Genomic DNA, 20,067 nt, shown 5'->3' with positions numbered 1-20,067 from the left:
AAGGTGCGGGATTGTCAGTCCCGTATAGATCTATAGACAAATTCACGCTCTCCCTCCAGGAGACTCTGGTTAATAAGTCATGACTTAAGGTCGTACTTAGATAAGTACACCATGAAGTGTCTCACAAATTTATTGATTCAACGAGATTACGAGTATTATTACCCCGTGATTGCTAACCCTGGTACGTTGTATTTGTACCTTTGTTAATGCAAACCCGGTATGATGTATTATTACCCCGTGCTTGCTAACCCTGGTACGTTGTATTTGTACCCCTGTTAATGCAAACCCAGTATGATGTATTATTATTTCTTTAATATATTATTCATATACTAAAAGTATTATACGTATCCTGGTATAGATAAATGAATTGTTAGTACTTTCCTTTCCTAATATACTTGGAATAAAAAGTATATAATCGTGAATCATACTTGTATATTTAGTTTTGAATCATAAATTATACCTATCATAATTTATACGTTCTATGTGATTAGCATGATCTCTCATGAACATACCCTTTTGCTCAGCATGATACAAAGGTAATGATACCAACTGAAGTAACCTTTTATATTCTCATATGTATAACGTATATAATCAAAAAGGAAACGACCTTCGGACAATTAACCTCACCTCAAACCCACATCCAAATAAGGAAAAGGAGATAAGGCAACTCTTTAGTCCTAAGCCCTTTAAGATTTATTTATATACTTATACATATATGAATATGACATTGATAATTATAATTTGAAATAGTTTATAAAACCTTTTTCAAAGAATTTAACAGCATTAAAAGAGTTTACATGACTTTAAAGATTTAACATGGCTTTAAGTCATTTTGGAAGTATTTGGTAATCCTTAAAAGCATAAGCAAAATCCTTTGTGTGATTGATATCACATACAATTATTAACACCATTTGGATTGTGTTCAACTTGTATTCCCCCCCTAAAAAGCATTTAAAACCATTAAAAAGGTAGATTATACGGGTATGAACTCACTTGATAAGTGGTGATTTGGGCAGCGTTTCTTTTCTATAAATGATCTTTCTCGAAGAAACCGCGAGTTTTTGATTAAAAATTGGGCTTTACGCGGGCAACACTTCGACTGGAAAGCGGTTAGATTCTCGAGAATTCTGGGGCTTCGGGGCTTGTTTCAGGTTTTAGATATGATATCGGGGCTTTGGGGGTTGTAAGAAAGTTTAAAGGGGTGAAATATGTGAAAAAGGGTGAAATTTGGGGTAAAAATGGTGAAGGAACCGGAGAGTCTCGCACCCTTTATATAGGTGTGAGGGTTCAGCCGAAAAGGTGAGTCACCGGACACGCGGCATCAGCAGCGAAGGCAACGAGGCCGAAGTTCGGATGCGAGACAGGGAGGCGAGGCGCGTGTCGGATCCGGGTGTGGCGGTTACTGTTCATGCGAAGGATGTCGGATGGCCATTGGACCGCGGCTTCGGTCGAATCAGAAGGCGACGCGTGTCGGACACAGGGAAGCCTCGCATGCGAGGTGACGTGGCCGAATGGTGACCATGCGAAATTTCCCGGTTTCCAACATTTTTCGATTTTTGTGCCCAAAACTTGTGAAATTCTTAACTTTCGCATACGAGCTCCGTTTTCGACGTTCTTTATATGCACACGTAGGTAAAATTATACTCTACGACTTTCGTTTAGACTTCGTCAGCTAATTTTGAATTTATTTTTAATATTATTATTTTTAACAGACCTGGACAGGAAAATCCGTTAAAAATTTATAACTTCTTTATTCGACGTCCGTTTTCGTCTGTCTTTTTACCGTTGTACTACTTTTGACGAGACCTTCGATTCTCGTTTAAGTTGTATCGGCTAAAAATGACTCGATCCTTATTTCGAGTTTTTAGCTGTATAATGTTATACTGAAACTTAGAAAAATCATAACTTCCTCATACGAAGTCAGATTTTGACGTTCTTTTTATGAAAATTCTCGGTTTAACATAATCTAAAACTTTCATTTAGATTGTTATGGCTAAAAAGCCTTTTATCAAAAATTCATTTTTTACACTGAACAGTGTTTTGCCGGTTTTGTCGCAGATCTTCGATTGGTCATAACTTCTTCGTTATAACTCAAATTTCAGTGTTCTTTATATTTTTGGAAACCTTGTTACAATCTCTACCACTTTGTTCATCCCAATTAAGATTATTGAACAATTTATTTTTGACCTAAATTTGACTGTTGTTACATAAAACAAGGGGTGGAAGCCCTTAAATACGAGGAAAACCCTAAATTAATGGGCTTAGGTTGCACAACGTTCCGTTCCGTGGGGATCTCCTATCCACGTCGTGGAGACGTGTTTTTCCCAAAATCTCTCTCAGCTTCAAACAACCATAACTTCTTCGTTTCAACTCCATTTTCGACGATCTTTATATGCACACGACATGCCCTACAACCCTATCTAATTACTTTTGACTTAATACATGTCGAAATAAAACCATGATCAATGCAAGAATCCCGAAATATTATTTTTCCCATTTTACCTTTTTGCTTCAACGCACAATTCGAGGGTTTTAATCACTTAACTAACAGTATCAACATCTAAAAGGGTCTAAACTCTAGTCCCTTGAAGCCCAATACCCTTTACGTAAACACTATATGGCCTGCTATCCTGAAATTATTAACTTCTCGAAATCGGATGTTACAAATCTTCCCCACTTAAACTGGATTTCGTCCTCAAAATCCGTCTCGGTTAGAATCTCTAAAAATAGCGTCATGACATTCCATACGCTTTCATCATAAAATCGAGGCATCCACAAAGAAGACTTGAGAGACCACTTGAAACCCATCCGATGCCAACAAACAACCCAGTCACTTGCAAATACTCAATTGCAACACTAAGGTGTTGTTTGTTTTTTATCTGCAGATCTTCTTGGCCTCTTCTGTCTGCGCCGCGTAGACCACGCGCAGACATTAGGCTTCGCACACTGTTTGTTTTTTTGAAGACTGCATACCTAAAAAGGTATGTGCGTCATCTTCTTGGCGCAGATGTGGACCGGAGTCTTCAAACATCTTCAGACATCTTCTAGCCTAAAAAAACACATGTATCGTAGGTTTTTTTTGTTTTTTTTTTTTTAACTTAGATTTATTCCAACTTTATCTAAGATAAACAATTTGAAAAAAAAATGTTACAATACTTAAAGAAAAATTTTCCGACGACACAATCATGACTTTTATGACAAATTTATAAATAAAATTTTAATTAAAATAATCGTCGTTAGAGCTGTTTATATAGATATGAAAAAAATCGTAATATTGTCTTATATTTTTTATGTTAAATTTTATAAAATATTATTTAATGCAGTATCATTCATTTCTTGGGATAAATATTTATGACTAATTTTTAATTGATTTAATTGAAAAGGTAAAATGAAAATTTTGAAAACTTCATTTAAAATTAAAGTTTATTTCCATCCATTTTACGTGTTAAATTCTTTTATCGTTAATTACATTGTTTAGATATATCTTTGCGACCAAAGTTTATTGGTTTTTATCAAATATATACGTTAATTCGTATCATTTTATTTTCACTTTTTTATATAATAATACATAAAAGTCGATCTATACTTGTTAATTACCTATAATAAAGTCATAAAATTATTGAAAAACTCTTTTAAGTTTTTAAAAAAATCGGTTTAATTAGATTTTAGTTTATTCTAACAACCTACAGATATTAAAAAACAAACAGTCTTCTTCTTTCAGACTGCAGACGTTTGGTCAACCTCTTCTACTGTAGAGGTCTGCAGATGTGGTCCGCATACTGCAGACATTTTGTCTCTGAAAAAACAAACAGCACCTAACTCTTAGGCTTGACCTTGCCGTCAAACCCATACCCCACACCATTTAGAAATTAGTTGTACCAAACATTGAAAGCAATTTTTTTCCCAACTTAATTCTCGATCTCTCTGAATTTCTATTATCTGCTTCAATTTCATTTCCTTATATCAAACGATTATTGACAGAGAAAAAAATTCAGGTTAAGAAGAATTTAATGTCATTATTATTTATCAAATCACTTTTAGAAATGAAAACGTTCCTCTCAAAAAACTTGAAAGCTTAAAATATATTCCAAATATAGATTTAACTTCAAAATTTGTCTTTCTATATGATTCTTCTAACAATCTAATATACCAAATCTGCTTAGACTTGTTATTCACTTGTTACAATTTTTGATCATTTTAGAAATTGATTATGAGCAAATATTAGACACCACATTCTTTTTATTTGTTTAAAAAAATAAATGTTTCCTTCATATTTTAATATTTTAATATTGGAAACTATCAATAACACCTACAAATCCAAAAAAAACAAGAGAATTACAAACCAAAATAAAAAATTGGTCCGAGAAAAAAAAAACACCATGACAAGTAAAGTTTTAGGAAAGGGAAAACTGCAATAAAGTCATTACATATTGCATTTATAATCGATTTAGTTTCTATATCTTTTTTTTATTCAATTAAGTCCCAAAAACCGATAATCGTATTCAATTTAACCCTTTTACTCGGTCAACAGGTCATCCAACTTTCAAAAATTACATTTTTGGCCTAGATTTCAAAATTTATTACAAATTTGGTCCAAAATTTAGACTTTTGTCCCAGATTTTAAAATTTATTACAAATTTGGTCCAAAATTTACCCATTTGGCCCAAATTTTAGAATTTTGTTATGAATTCATCCTAAATTTAGTTGTTTTTATAACTTTATTTCTCAAATTTTGTTTCGAATATGTTTTTTTTTATAAAATTATATTTATACAAAAAAAAATTACATAAAAAATATTATATTTTCTATATAAATACTTTTTTTAAAAACGTTTTTGTGTACGAAATATCTATTTATAAAAACAGGTATTTACTAAGTACATAAATATATACAAATCTTTTTTATAAAAAAAAAGTATACAAACACGTATTTTATAAAAAAAAAAGTATACAAACACCTATTTTATTATAAATATATTTGTATGCAAACACATATTTATATAAAAAATGTAAAAAAAAAAACACACCATTTCATAGTTAAATTTGTTTCAATACTACACCATGTTAATTAACCGTCGACATACACCATGTGTTTTGGCAATCTTAGTTTTTGAACTTTTTTATATTTTTAAGCGTAACAAATGGTGATTATATTGTTTCCACTTCTTATTTTTAAATTTCTTATTTTTATATAAATGTTTCAAGTGATGTTATTTATTTTTAAATAAAAAATATATGTGTAACATAGTCTTAACAAGACAAAAACAATAAATTTATAACAAACCACTAAGTAATGTGTTTAGATAGAGTGTAGTGATTAAATCTAAAAAATGTTAAAAGACATGGCTACTATACTCACTCAATAATGTATAGAAATAAACTCATGAAACCCAAAATATTTTCATGTCAATGTCTTTTTTTACAGTTTGTTTTGTTAATAATAATTATAATATATATAAAAGTAATTAATATTTATTTTCTATTTATAGCTTTTAAAGGATATAATAAAAAATAGTATCCAATACAAAGAATAATAATTAATCTTAATACTATAAAAATATTATAATATAATGTGTTGCTCATGTAAGCTTATTTTTTGAAAGCAAAATATACCTTTTAAGGAAAGTTCTCATCAAAAGTAAAGTTAATCATTCAATATATTAAGTTACCCTAAAAATAAGTATTCGTTACAGTGTTTTCTTTAATACACTAAAATCTTTTTTCATACTTTCAACCCTCGACCATTAAACTTAACCATTGAGTTGTTAAACAAATATAAATAGACAAATAGTCGCTCACCTTAAATTAACGATTAGGTTTAATTACGAGAGCTCACACCACGATTAGGTTTAATGACAATCAGACCATTAGAACATAAATAGAAATTTGTATAAACCATAAATCCTAAATCTTAATAACCATAAAGTAATGCAATTAACCAACCTTCTTGTAAAAAATGTGTTGTACTCATGACATTTCAAAAACTTGTGTGGCTCTTTCGTCTTAGGTTGTGTTTGATAAGTGTCTGACCGAGTCGAGTCAGACAATTTTGGCTGACTCGGTCAGCTGAAGGCGTTTGATAATTCAATTTCGGGTGTCTTTCTCAGAAAGAAACGTCTGAGTGGGTTAGAAGATAAAAACTTGCTGAGTGAGAAAGGCATATGCGGTTTCCAAAATTACCCTTGTGACCTAACGTTCCCATTCTTTCTTCTCTTCCAGCAACGCCTCCATTCTTTCTTCTTCTTTCAGCGCCTCCTTCGTTCTTTCTTTCTTCTTCTTTCAGCGTCGGCAGAAACCTCTTCCTCTCCCACCGATTGAATCGTCCTTCATCTTCTCTCATCAGGTAAGCTTCTACCTTTTTCTTCCTTCTAATCATTTCCTTTGTTCTTTCTTCTTATTTGCTGAAACAATTGTTGTTCTGTTGTTGTTATGTTGTTATAATCTTGTTTTATAACTGAATATTGTTGTTATGTTGCTGTTATGTTGTTGTGATGTTGTTGTTTGCTGTGATGTTGTTGTTTGCTGTTTTGTTGTTGTTTAAAGTTCCGATTTTTATTGTTATGTTCCAATCCAATTCCGATTTTTGATGTTATGTTCTTGCTTGCTGTTTGATTTTTTAACATTTATGTTTTGTTTCTGAGATGAAGAAGATGAAGAACCCGCAAATTGATGAAGAAAATCTGGATGTGGGTATACTTAATTGAGACCGATTAGATAATTTGAGAGGTGAATTGAATTGGGGTTTTGATGAAATGAGAAGTTGGAGTCTGAAATTGCTGGGAGTCAAGAAATGTGAAGCCATTACTGAAAGTCAAACTCTTAACAAAGAAGATACAATCTTTTTTTTTCTGGGCCTTTAATGAAATGTGAATATTAGTTTGAGGGTGTGGACATGAATTTGACAATTGGCACAATTTTAATATTGCAATTCATCACAGTTCATATTTCATGTGAATTTTAGATTTTGTGTTTAAATTCCGAGTTTATATATTCCAATGATTATTAGTTCACTTACCTTGGTAATTTTTAATGTTTTGCATCATAAATTGTATTAGAAAGCTTATTTTTGTCAAAGTTTAATCCTCTGTGTAAAGCAATTTCATCTATCATTGTATAAAACATCAGGGGTAAAATGGTCATTTTGCATCGGTCAACACATTCAGTCAGATGTACAATCAAACAACATGGTTTCTTACTCGGTCAGAACTTATTACTCAGACAGACCTTTCCCAGTCAGTACTTTTTCAATCAGCAACTATCAAACGGGACCTAAGTTTTTTTAGTATCACAAAAAAAAACCTTGTGAAATTATAATAAGAAAATCACAGTTTAGTGTTGTAAAATTAGTATATTAGTTTGTTGCTTTCATGTATAACATTTGAAGTTGATAATCACCTCATCAATTCCGTATACAAAAAAGTTTTAAAAAAAAAAAAAAGTTTTATAAAAAATATAAGATTTTTTATGTGAAAATGTTTTTTTTTTTTGTATAAATGATTTTATAAAGAAAAAAACATATTCAAAACAAAAGTTTGAGAAAAAAATTTGTAAAAAAAAACTAAAGTTAGGATGAATTCATAACAAAATTCTAAAATTTAGGCCAAAATGGTAAGTTTAAGACCAAAGTTGTAATAAATTTTAAAATTTGAGCCAAAAATACAAATTTTGGACCAAATTTGTAATAACTTTTCAAATCTGGGCCAAAAATATAATTTTTGAAAGTTAGATGACCTGGGTAATAAATTTCGGACCAAATTGAATACGATTACCGGTTTTTGGTACTTAATTGAATAAAAAAGATATAGGAAGTAAATCGATTATGAGGACAATATGTAAAGACTTTATTGCAGTTTTCCTTTTAAGAAAAAAAAAAGTTTTAAGTTTTTTTTAACTTATTTTCTAAAAGAAAAAACGGTGAAACAAAAGGAACCGAGTAAAATAGCCAAATCGGGAAAAAAGATAGAAAAAGAAAAGGGATTTTTTAACAAAAAACATAAAATATAAGATGGTATACAATTAACCCTATAATTGTTTGCAAGTTGAGAGTTTGGGTTTTGTTGTGGATTTCATGTTATTGATGAGAATTGTAAATATGTAGCATTTAATTAATAAATACTAAAAAGCAAGGGCAATGGTCATGTTTTGAAATATTAAAACATGTTAAGTGGTTAGGTTTAACACAGAACACCACAATCGTGTTTAAAAAAAATGGATGATTTTACACAGGCGATAGAAAATGCACCCTGGAAAGAGGATACTCCTTTCCAGATATCCAAACACCCGTCTGTGACCACTGGATGTCCTCCCAATCAAGATTCTCTTCCAAAACCTGCAACCCAGAAATAGCAATTAAAAAAAAGAAAATATTTATTTATTTATTTTTAAAAGAAAAATGAATTACCTGTAGATGTTCAGGTGATAATGGGATGCCGATGGCACGCATGACTGTCTGAGGAAGAGGCTTTTTACATTCAGACCATCTGAAAACATCCACCAAACACCCATCACCACCACCACCCTCTGCTGCTGCTGTCTCCATATCATTTCCTCCTCCTGCTTTCACCATCTTCTCTCCATTGAAGCACAGCTCATACCTTGACAAAACTCAAAAACCACATCTCCCTTTTTAAAACTTTTTAACTTTATGATGAGACAAAACAAAACAAGTATACCTGCGTGTACGGCTTTCCAAGTAGAGAACTTCTCCTTTTTTCAATCTTGCAGACGTAAACAGAGGCTTCTTCAGACCTTTGTCAGCTATCGCGCTTATACTATACTTGATCCTTCAATCACATACATAAACTATTAAACTTTCACCTTCACTTTCTTACTTTATTATATATATATATATATATATATATATATATATATATATATATATATATATATACCATTCTAGTTTCAATTTTTTTCTTATTACAAACATCTATCTACTTTCACTCAAGATTGATTGTTTGATTGTTTTGTACATCTTATTAAAGTACAACATATGTTGTCAAGTGGAAGTAGGATGCTTGCTGTTACTATAACAAACAAACCAATGAATGTAAGTTGCTGTTTCTTGCATTTATCCAAGATTTGAAAAGTAAATATTCAACAGTTTGTTTACTTGATTGATACCATGCATGCTAACACATACCAAGGTTCGTTGCAAAGGTTGTATTGTAATGTAACTTCACGCACAAATCTTTGTTGACGAAGGGCATTCTACAAAAAAAATTAAAAAAAAAAATACATTAAACTTTTTTTTAATAAAACATATTGATATGAATGATGTAATTAAAGTAATATTTTGATATTTGAATATACCCACCGAAGCAGCAGCCCTAGTAGTCATTGTGCGCTCCACAACCACAGGAGCAAGAGTGGCCTCCACAGTGGATGTATGTGTAAGACAAGGTTCAAGATCAATTGTCCCACCACCTTTCTGAATAAAACAAAACAAAAAAAAAACATGTTTACACTTCCTTGTTTTACCAAAAAATAAAATAGACTACCAACATACTTTGTTTTTTCATCCATAATATTAACCATACCAAAAATAGCTTATTGTCTTGTTCTTTATCAAACAAATAGCAACCAATTTTACCAACATACTTTGTTTTTATCCATAACTTGTTACATATTGTTTGTTTGTGTAACTGTAAGCATTAAACTAAAGTAGAAATGGTAAAAGTTGATTGGTATTACGTAAGTGGTTGTTACTTACCTTGACAATGTAGCATCTCTCTACACGAAAACTACAACCAATAGCAGCCCCCCATGCACGAGAACGAACGTTGTTTCGCAGTGTAGAAACATAACCTACCAACAATCCATTAACTATTTATTATCTCATACAAAAAAAAAAAAAAAAAAAAATTCTGTAATATTTGTTTATTATAGCATCATTGTACTTTGAAAAAATCTATCATCTAAATTGCACTACTACAATACAATTGAGTAGATTATTCAAATTACAATGTCCTAACAAGAAAACTAGACGTAAGATTTTTCAAAGTATATTTGTAAAAGTAGGTTGCTATTTCTTGCATAAAAAATACATACAATCTTGTGGAGGAAGTACTCTGACAGTAGCACGTAACTCCTGAATAGCAGGGGGAGGAGGAGATGCAGTTGGGCGGCAGTAGCCTGTGTGCATTAAAACTGGACAACAAAACAAACATATATATATATATATATATATATATATATATATATATATATATACATATGTATATGTCATAAACTTTTTATTTATAAACTACTTTCAAAAAATATAAACTAGGCATACCTGCAACAAGATCCGAGTCATCCGTGTATATGTCTGTACCCCATAACTGCCCACCTTTAACCTGCAAACCATATTCACTTATTTAGGAACAAGTACAACATGAACATGAACATGATATAAAACAAAAATATTAATCTTATATTACCTGGCGATTTGTAGCAGAAACATGTTCAGCAGGTATACGGATCTCAAGAGTGGGTCCTGTCTGTGTCTGTGACTGTGACTGTGAGGTTTCAGACATTTTATCAGGCGCCGATGATTCGTATTCCTTCCATAATTTGATCAATTCTTGCATGCATTCACCAACTCTGTATATCACACTTGACACATCACCTTTCCCTGCAAACATCCATATATTGCTTGCACTTAACAACATACATAAACAATAAACAATAATATATATATATATATATATATATATATATATATATATATATATTATAAGCATGTATTTTAGGTTATTACCATTATCATTGTCCTGAGGGCGAGATCTATAGCGTGGATCTCTATTTGCAACTTGTGGACTGCCCCTAGGTCTAAGCATCCTCTTCCTCTGTTGAACACCATAGCTAAAAGCTTCCCTTTCTCCTTCAATATCAACACCATCATCTGAATCTTTTTTGCTTCTTTCCTCTTCAATATCCAACTCCTTCCATACATCTCCACTTTTCTGTTTCCTACTCTGTTCCATTCCTATGTTTTCCTGTTCAACAACATCTTCCTTCTCTTTCTCTTTCTCTTTCTCTTTCTCTTTCTCTTTCTCTTTCTCTCTCGTTTTATCCTTCTCCTTTTGTACATCCTTTCTCTCGCTTTCTTTTTCTTCCTTTGTTATCTCTTTCATCTCTTTGTTTGTTTCTCCCCATTCACGCTGCTTCACATCTTTCCTTTTCCTATCTCTCTCAACTTTGTTCTCACTAACACCCTCATGAGCTTCCCCATAATCCTTCTCTTCTGTGGTCCCTATTTCCACTTGTCCATGAACATTAGTACCACGTGGCACATGCCATGAATCCAGGTTTCCACCTGATCCTGATGTATCCGGATACTTCCATGTCCTGTGGTGCTCTTTCGATTCTTTCCAGTTTATATGACTATTCACTGGATTGTACGTATCCTTATCATTTCTATAATCAGAGTAACCAATACCATCTCTCTCATACCTACCAACATCTTTATCACTTTTACCACCTTGGCTCTCAATCTTCATAATGTTATCTCTAGAATCTCTCAATTCAACTCTGTCTTCATGATCAGATTGGGCATGATACATCTGAACCATTGGAGACCTTCTACTATCCATTTCTCGTATTTCAGTTCTAGGGACTTTTGGCATGCGGGAATCCTGCCCAATATCAAAGGAAGAAGGATGGTAATCACTGGGAGCTGAAGGATTTGGCGCCTTTGATCCCCCCATTCCAGGATATGTCCCAGAATCATCCTGCGCATGGGGATGGGGATGGGAATACCTTGAAAGGGAGGAATGACCTCCACTATCTTCATGCACCCTCTTATTAGGCGTACCACTCATAATGCCCCTGCAAAATCAAACGATAAACACCAGTCATCTTTCCTGTCACAGGTCAATTACGAGTTGATGACACACAAATTGGACAAATCGTATGATCGATCAATCAGGAAAAAAATAACCTAAATCGTACATCTGCATCCCCTATTGAATGTATCCTCAGATACTACAACAATACCTCGATATACCAGACAGAAGTATCCAAATTCATGAAGAGTATAAATAAAGACATCAACTTTCATATAATGGAAATACATACATTCACACAAATCAAACTTTCAACCACATATACAAACAAACGACACATACTTAACAAGTTCAGATAAAGAAATAGTAGTAACAAATTCAGAGAAATTACGAAATCAATGACACAATATGGTTGGATGAATTTAGTTAATGCTTTCGAAAATTTCTTTGTTATTTTGGGGATTAGGGTTTCCACAAATTTTCAATGCAAATGAAGAGCAATCACATCTTGAAAAGAGAGAAAAAGCTAACCGAGAAGTTGAAGCTGAAGCCGAATGAAGAGTGGAATAAAATGGGGAGAAGTTGGATCCAGAAGCTCAAGGGACGGAAGAGTGGGATAAATGGCGTGACTTGTGAAGTCGAATCCTAATTAAAGGAAATTGTCTGGTTTTAGGCCCAACCGTACCTTAAAACCCCGATCCTTCACTACGACTTTATATTTCGATTAAAAAATATATATATAAAATATAAAATAATTATTATTGTGCAGTTTATTTAAAGTACACTTGACAACAAAAATAAACTACACTTGACAACAAATCAAGAATGAACCACCATAATATATCAATTAATGCAACTTTATGATAAATCAAGAATGAACTTGTAGTGGTGTTTGAGTTCGACTACAAAAAATCAATCCTACTAAGTGGCACGGATTAAGAAATGTAACCTTTATATAAAATGGAGGGTCGAACTCAAATGAACAAATATAATAACTAAATTCAAGAAACATGACCAATAAATACAATCCTATTATTCAAAACAACCATATAACTGTTTAAAAAATGACAATTTTTTAACATATTTAGAGACCACTTCACCGTATTTTTAACAAAATGATCATGTTTGACAACATGGTTTTATCTTGGAAATAATTGACACCACATCGTCATTTGAATATGATCAAATGACAGATTATGTGACATCCCCATTTTCACGGCCAGAAAAGACCGATTTTGTTTATACTTTATAAAAATCAGATTATCTCTTTTAATAAAAGTGTTGCGGAATTTGTTCCTAGAAAAACATGATAAATACGTTATCAAAGCATTTCCGAATAAATGTATTTTTATTCATTTTCAAAACTTTGGGATGTCATCGTCAATACAGATACATAAGCATAAACAGAACTTACATTTATTTACACTAGTGATATACATCTCTTTTAAATCTCTCAGTGTAAAGTAGCTTCATATCGACACATGTGATATAAATAAGCTTGAGTGGGTCAGGTTGGGAAACCTGGTGAGTACATAGGGTTTTCAACCCATAATAATATAATCATTATGTTTAATCATCAAACAATCAATCAACCCAATTACCCATCCCCATTATCTTATTTACTCTTAAGGATCTACCCTAAGAATCAGCTATTCCTCGTTCATTCATTCCTAAGGATTATCCTAAGGAATAGGCACGAAATTCATCGTTGCTAATGACACATCTGTCAAGCACAACTGCTAATATTATCACTTAGGCGCATCTGCCAGAATTGTGACATTCTTTATGGGGCGCATCTGCCGGTATAGTCTTTTAGGCGCATCTGCCGGGGTTATGAGGTTCTCTATTAGGCGCTTCTGCCGGTAAAGTCCTTTAGGCGCATCTGCCAGGGTTTTATTGACAGTGTCGTTTTCGAGAATCCACTCGCGATACAGGTCAATGGGTTTTTAGAGTACACCGGTGAACACATCGTTCACAACACCTACAGGTTGCGAGCCTGCTAGTGTTCCACTGGACTGTCTAAAATAGTCTGTGGTTGTCATCCATACTTTGCTAGATGACGGGGCCAGCATTTGGGTAAAAGGCTTCTCACACCGTCCACCTCTCACCCTTACCTCATGGTCTATTCTACCTCTCATCTCATCATTCGACTCATATTTCATCTACCCATGTTTTACCCAACATATTTTGTAGATATAAAATATAGAGTAAATTACTGAAATAGTCCCTATGGTTTGGTCAAAATTACGTGTTTCGTCCCTAACTTTTATTTTGCACTCGGACCATCCCTGTGGTATTCATTTGTTGCGATTTTCGTCCCTAAAAACATGAAAAGACAATATTACCCTTATTTATTTATTTTTTCATTTTATTTATTATTGATTTATTACTAATGTTTTAAAGAAAATTATTAAATATGCACTCTTCTAATCAGCACCTCCGCCATCAACATCTGCCTTCTACTACCACCGCAGTCGGACACTTCCACTCAAACCCAGAAATCCAACAATTCATCACCACTGCCATAACACCACCGCCACCCTTCTATATCCTCCGACATCAAAGATCAACACCAACACCAACTGCAGTAACATCGCCCACAAACACCTCCCCTACTTTGCATCTAAAAATTAAACAAAAAAATCAAACCCCAAAAATCATACTCAGTGCCTAAATCGATGCAAGGAAACTCAAACCCATAAATTAAAACCAATTATCATGCCCAGAAATTAAACTCAGAAATCACGGATGAATCGAAACTCAAACCATAAATCATTGATGAAATCAAAACCCAAAAATAATGGATGAACTCAAAATCAAATCATTTAAAACCAAATTACCTATAGATGAAATCAAAATCAAACCACTCAAAACAAAAAATGAACATGATGAGCTTAATGAACTTGAATTAAGAAATCGAACCCATAAATGGTGGCTTAGTCGTTACAGAAATCGAATCCAAAATCCTAGCACTCATGAAATTAAATACTCAAACCTTGCTCTGATGAACCTAAACCTCCAAACCAAAATCTAGAAATTGAAGTCTCTAATCGAATCCGGTGAACCAAATCAAAATCAAACTTATGCAACTGGTGATGGTTCGTTCTTGTTGTAGATATCCTCGACTATTTTGGCAGTGGTGGTGAAGAGGTACGCTGGTGATGGTTTAGCGTCCTCAATCTCATTCTAGTCGGAATTGGGGATGAAACCAGATGCAATCGGGGGTTAGAGAGAAGAGGCCGAGCTATGGTAGAGGACCTGAGTCTCTGATTCTAGGGTTTTAGCAGGATTACGCATTCATCGGAGAAAGAATCAGTGATCGGTGCTCAACTATTTTGGCAGTGGTGGCGAAGAGGTACGCCGGTGATGGTTTAGCGTCCTCAATCTCATTCTAGTCGGAATTGGGGATGAAACCAGATGCAATCGGGGGGTTAGGGAGAAGAGGTGGAGCTATGATAGAGGACCCTAGCCTTTGATTCTAGGGTTTTAGCAAGATTACACGTTTGTGGGAGAAAGAATCAGTGATCGGTGGTTCTGATGAAGAGATTTTCACCAGAAGGATATGATGGCTGTAAAAACACGATGGAGGGGATCTACTTGAAGGTCAGGAGATAAATGTGAGGGGTGGGTCATAAACTTATTACTTTTTCTACTTTATAAATAATAAAAGCCAATAAACTAATTAAAGAAAAGAATTAGTAAGGGTAATTTAGTCTTTTTAGGTATAGCAGGGATCAAATCCGCAACAAAAACATACTATAAGGACTGTCCGAGTGCAAAACAAAAGTTAGGGACCAAACACGTAATTTTAACCAAACCATAGGGACGATTTCAGTAATTTACTCTAAAATATATATACAATTTAAATCATTTAAAACATATATAAAATTGTTCATCCAGCATAGATAGCAAGTATACAGATAAGATGCACACATAGCACGTAATTTATATTAAATACTTCATATCTATGTGTAAGATGAAAGTAACTATGCACTCACCTGATATGGTGATAACTCGGCACTCGGACAGCACTTCGTTACTCTTAAAACAATTTCCTTCGACAAAACCTAGTACCATTACCACTAGGGTTTAGTCTAATATTTACCGAGACTAATTAATAGTCTAGCCATTATTACTATTATATAAGCGTTAAGCAACACTCTTATATAACTCATAATAATAGCCCAAATAATTATTTTAAGGTCCTAATAATGTTACTATATTGAAACATAAGTTATACTAGAGATAGGGTAGGCATAGCTCACTTACAGCGGGTTTTTCTCAAAACCGGGCTTCGCTGGAGCAGCGTTTCCAAGCCGAAAGGCTCTTCTTCTCGGATCCGTCGGGCACTCCGGGGCTTCCGCCTCATGCTAAGGAGGTTCCCTAGGCTTTTCGGGGGGTTTCGGGGCTAGAGAGAAGTTCTAGAGAGAGGGGGAAGTGATGGGAGGTGTGAGGAATGAAGTGGGCTTCACTTCTTATTTATAGGAGGCTGTAGGGTCACTCACGTCGTGAATTTTTAATATTCACGTCGTGAGCCAACTTGGGCACCAAGGCAAAGCCTGGTGCTGACACGTGGCATCGCACACAAGGTGGAAATCAGCCGATTTTCAAAAATTCATAACTTTCTCATACAAGCTCCGTTTTCGACGTTCTTTATATCCACGCGTAGGTAAAAATAAGATCTACAACTTTCATTTTGACTCCGTCGGCTAATTCTCGACCGATCTTAAATTTAACAGTAGGAGGAGATTAGACTGTTAAATGACCGCGAAGAATTCGTAACTCCTTCATACGGACTCCGTTTTTGTCTGTCTTTTTATCGTTGAGTTCCTATTAATGAGATCTTCAATTCTCATTTAGGTCGCGTAAGCCAAAAACCGCTCGAACTAAAATTCGAGTTTCGGGTCTTACACTACTAAGCCGAAACTTCGAAAAATCATAACTTCCTCATACGAAGTCAGATTTGGGCGTTCTTTTTACGGACGCTCTCGGTTTAACGTATACTACGACTTTCATTTTGGTCGCTAAGGCTAAAAGACGCTCTATCGTAAATTCACTATTTACGTCTCCCGGTGTCGTGTCGGTTTTGCCGTAAAACTTCGACGGACCATAACTTCTTCGTTATAACTCGGATTTCAACGTTTTTTATATGTACGGAACCCTTGAGACGTATTCTACAACTTGGTTAAGATTATTTATTCTAAATAATCTTTTGTCAAAAAGTCGTTTTCGACCCCTATTGACTAGCCCGGATCTACGGGCGTTACAATTATCTCCCCTTAGGATGATTACGTCCCGGAATCATCAACGAAACAGGGCTCACATGATGACTCCATACATTATCTCTTCATCCTAAGTAATAATCGTATCTTCTATGTTGCTTCAAACGAGTATCTAACTCTTGGACTCCATAACTGCAGGCGGTTTTCGATCTTGCACCTGCTCCCTATCTCACGTTGGACTCCAAATTACAACCTTCAAGTCACAATCTTGATCCTTACTGGATACGAACTTAAGATAAGTTTTTTTTTATTACTACAATGGAACAATGTGTCATATTCTAATGACCTATCATCGTATGTTGCAACGCTTAGACTCAGGTCTCTTAGAGTCTTCCAGAACAGACTATACTTTCGTTCATGTTCTAATCTCATCTTAAAAGGTAGCATTTCTAGCTACAAGCAACTTTTCACGATACCTCTACTGATCGCTTTTTATTCCAATCTTCCGTCTTAAGTCAGATGCTACATCGAACTTGATTCTCTGAACCACATAACATACTCAGCGTATTCGGACTCAATTTGATATGACCACTAGGGTCGGAATAACAACAATCTTCTTAGTCATTACCGAAACAATGGTAACGACATACTTGAATAAAATGGTATCAATTACTAGCTTCTTGGTAACCTTGTGACTTTCCCTAATCCAAGCGTGAGTCCCGTGCTTCCGGTAGTATATGCATCTACTACCTTTCACACCTACTCATACTCGTTCCAAGTATTGTCTCGCAGTCCCCAAGTCACCATACAAAAATCACATAACAGTTTAACACACCAGATAACAAAACGAAGGTTTTATTATTTCTTGAACCTATTACATAGGTGTTCAAGTTCACCCTAGACTATGCCTCTAGTAGGTTACATCATATGATATTATTCCCTTGACTACTTCATAACTCGATCTTTGGATATCAAGCCTTCACTCCTGAAACCTTGCATTGTCAGTAGCTTCGCCAAGGATTGTCACACCCCCAAACCAAGGATGACGGAAACGTCCGGGGGTGGAGGACTTCATGTATAGTATCACAACAACGAGTATAATAGTGCTCAAAGTAAGTACAACCATCATAAATATAATTGAAAATGTTACACCATAAAATAAGTTTACATGTTTCAAAATCAATTACATTATGATGACAAAATGAACTATTTGACGATTTATCGTCCCATCCTCAAAATGCTGCTGGTTTTCCTGTTTCACTGATTTCCTGAGAATACAAGTAGTTTTGAAAAAGTGTCAACAATTAAGTTGGTGAGTTCATAAGAGTTTTGTTTGAGAAAGAACCGTTTTCCTTGTAACAGCGACAAAGTATGTTTCCAGAAAATCCAATATTTTCTTTATAAAAGTTAGGTAGTCCTAAATCCCAGGACCGAAAATAAACAAGTATTTTCCATACTTAAAGATATAAAAGCGATTTTAAATCGGCATAAAACCCTTTTTAAAGTTAGGTGGTCCTAAATCCCAGGACCGAAAACAAGTATATTTCCATACTTAAAGTAATTCCTGTGAGTTAAATCGACATAACTCGCTAATTTAAAAGTAAGAACCCGTAAATCTTATGATTTGTTAATACCACATGTGAGTTATTATAACCATACTATGACTCGGACGGCCTCGTAATACGACGTTCTTTAGGCGTCGCACGTTAAATGACACTTGCCACCACAGATCTGCCGGTCTAGCTGTTGCATGCAGCTCAGGTGTGGGTTTGTCAAACCCAATATAGATCTATACATAACTATCACGTTCTCCCTACAAGAGACTCTGGTTACAATTTACAGGACTTTTGACTTTGTTACCATGAAGGTAACACGAAGGGAACGTCTCACAAATTTATTTATTAACAGATTTACGTGAGCTGAACTGAAAAACTTTGGTAAATAAGTTTGAAATATAAATGATACATAAACTATACCTATTATAGTTTATCCAAAACGTTTGTAATGTAAAAGAACTCTTTTATGAAAATACATTAGTGCTATGAATCCATAAACTATGCTTATTATAACTTATTATATGTGTTCGAAATGAATGAAGAATCTTATTATGAATGACTAAATTTCAGTTTATGATGATAAACTAACATGAAAATACATTCAATATTTAGAACCTAGTTATACACTTTGCTCAACATAATACAAAGTGTTATGAAAGTTATAAGCTGTTAACTAGTTTTTAAGCTTTCTGCATTGTTTTAGAAAAATCATAGAAAAATCATACGAAGTCGAAAACTGAATCCGTAAATTTTGAGAGTTCATAAAATGTGTCTAGTTTATCCATAATTTTTATTATGATTTTTGGAAGTCTTTAACTTGTGTTAAAATGTTCACATTCACAGACTGGTCCGAATTCGTTCTTGAAATGATAGGCAGTTTTGTAAAAATCACCATAAATCGTAGAAAAATCGTATGGTGATGTGCAAGTAGTAATTTTAAAGACGGGAACCTGAAATATTTTCACCTAATACTGTTTTGAAAACTAAAATGTTTAAGTTGACCAAAACAGTCCGTGAATGGAGTTGAACTTTTCTGATGAAGGCTGTTAAATGAGTTTAGTTGTGTTCCTGGTGTTTTAACTTGTATTCCCCCCCTTAGAACTTGAGAAAAACATGAAAAAATAGGGGTATGAACTCACCTTGAGTGATTTCAGTGGGTGGATGTTGAAGAAAGGTAGTGTTCAACTCAAGAACACTTAGAAGGTTGCTTGAAGATTCGAAAAACTAACACAAATATGAAGAAGTTTGTGTGAGTAACCTATGATTTGAGTAGAAGGAGTGAAATAATCATATGGGGAATGATAATACTTACCAAGAGTGGAAGAAAAGTCTGGAGAATACCCTTAAATCTCGAATTTTAGAGAGAGAAAGTGAGAGAGAAAGGAGTTTGTTCTTGGGTGGAGAATGAGAGAAATGAGAGTAACATGAGGAGAGATAAGAGTTTTCAGCCTTTGACCAAGAGTGTGGCTGGTCAAAAGGTGGGGAAAGTACTATTGAATGACCAGGTATGGTGGAAGGACAATGG

The 20,067-nt window shown here is 34.0% G+C and overlaps 1 protein-coding gene across 1 annotated transcript; it reads right to left on the bottom strand.

The window, feature by feature from the left end:
- Positions 1–8,122: 8,122 nt before the first annotated feature.
- On the bottom strand, positions 8,123–12,441 carry LOC145169028 (zinc finger CCCH domain protein). Its single transcript, XM_079087625.1, has 11 exons — positions 12,296–12,441; positions 10,738–11,807; positions 10,418–10,611; positions 10,273–10,333; positions 10,047–10,145; positions 9,709–9,803; positions 9,313–9,426; positions 9,139–9,206; positions 8,672–8,782; positions 8,401–8,593; positions 8,123–8,328 (listed from the first exon to the last, which is right to left on the bottom strand). The coding sequence occupies exons 2-11, from the start codon at positions 11,798–11,800 to the stop codon at positions 8,218–8,220; spliced, it is 2,109 nt and encodes a 702-aa protein (XP_078943751.1). The 5' UTR covers positions 11,801–11,807; positions 12,296–12,441; the 3' UTR covers positions 8,123–8,217.
- Positions 12,442–20,067: the final 7,626 nt, after the last annotated feature.

This window comes from Lactuca virosa, chromosome 1 (genome assembly GCF_052849685.1).
Source record: "Lactuca virosa cultivar CGN04683 chromosome 1, Lactuca_virosa_CGN04683_v6, whole genome shotgun sequence".
Lineage (NCBI taxonomy): Eukaryota > Viridiplantae > Streptophyta > Magnoliopsida > Asterales > Asteraceae > Lactuca > Lactuca virosa.
Note: the sequence above shows the minus strand (reverse complement) of the source record. Positions and strands in the feature narration are given on the sequence as shown.

What these genes read in the sequence shown, in the direction of transcription:
- LOC145169028 (XM_079087625.1), bottom strand. Translation starts at nt 11,800, where the DNA reads ATGAGTGGTACGCCTAATAAGAGGGTGCATGAAGATAGTGGAGGTCAT. An exon ending in CTACTAGGGCTGCTGCTTCG is followed by an intron (nt 9,207 to 9,312) that starts GTGGGTATATTC and finishes TTTTTTTTGTAG; the next exon opens with AATGCCCTTCGTCAACAAAG. An exon ending in AACCTTTGCAACGAACCTTG is followed by an intron (nt 8,783 to 9,138) that starts GTATGTGTTAGC and finishes ATGTGATTGAAG; the next exon opens with GATCAAGTATAGTATAAGCG.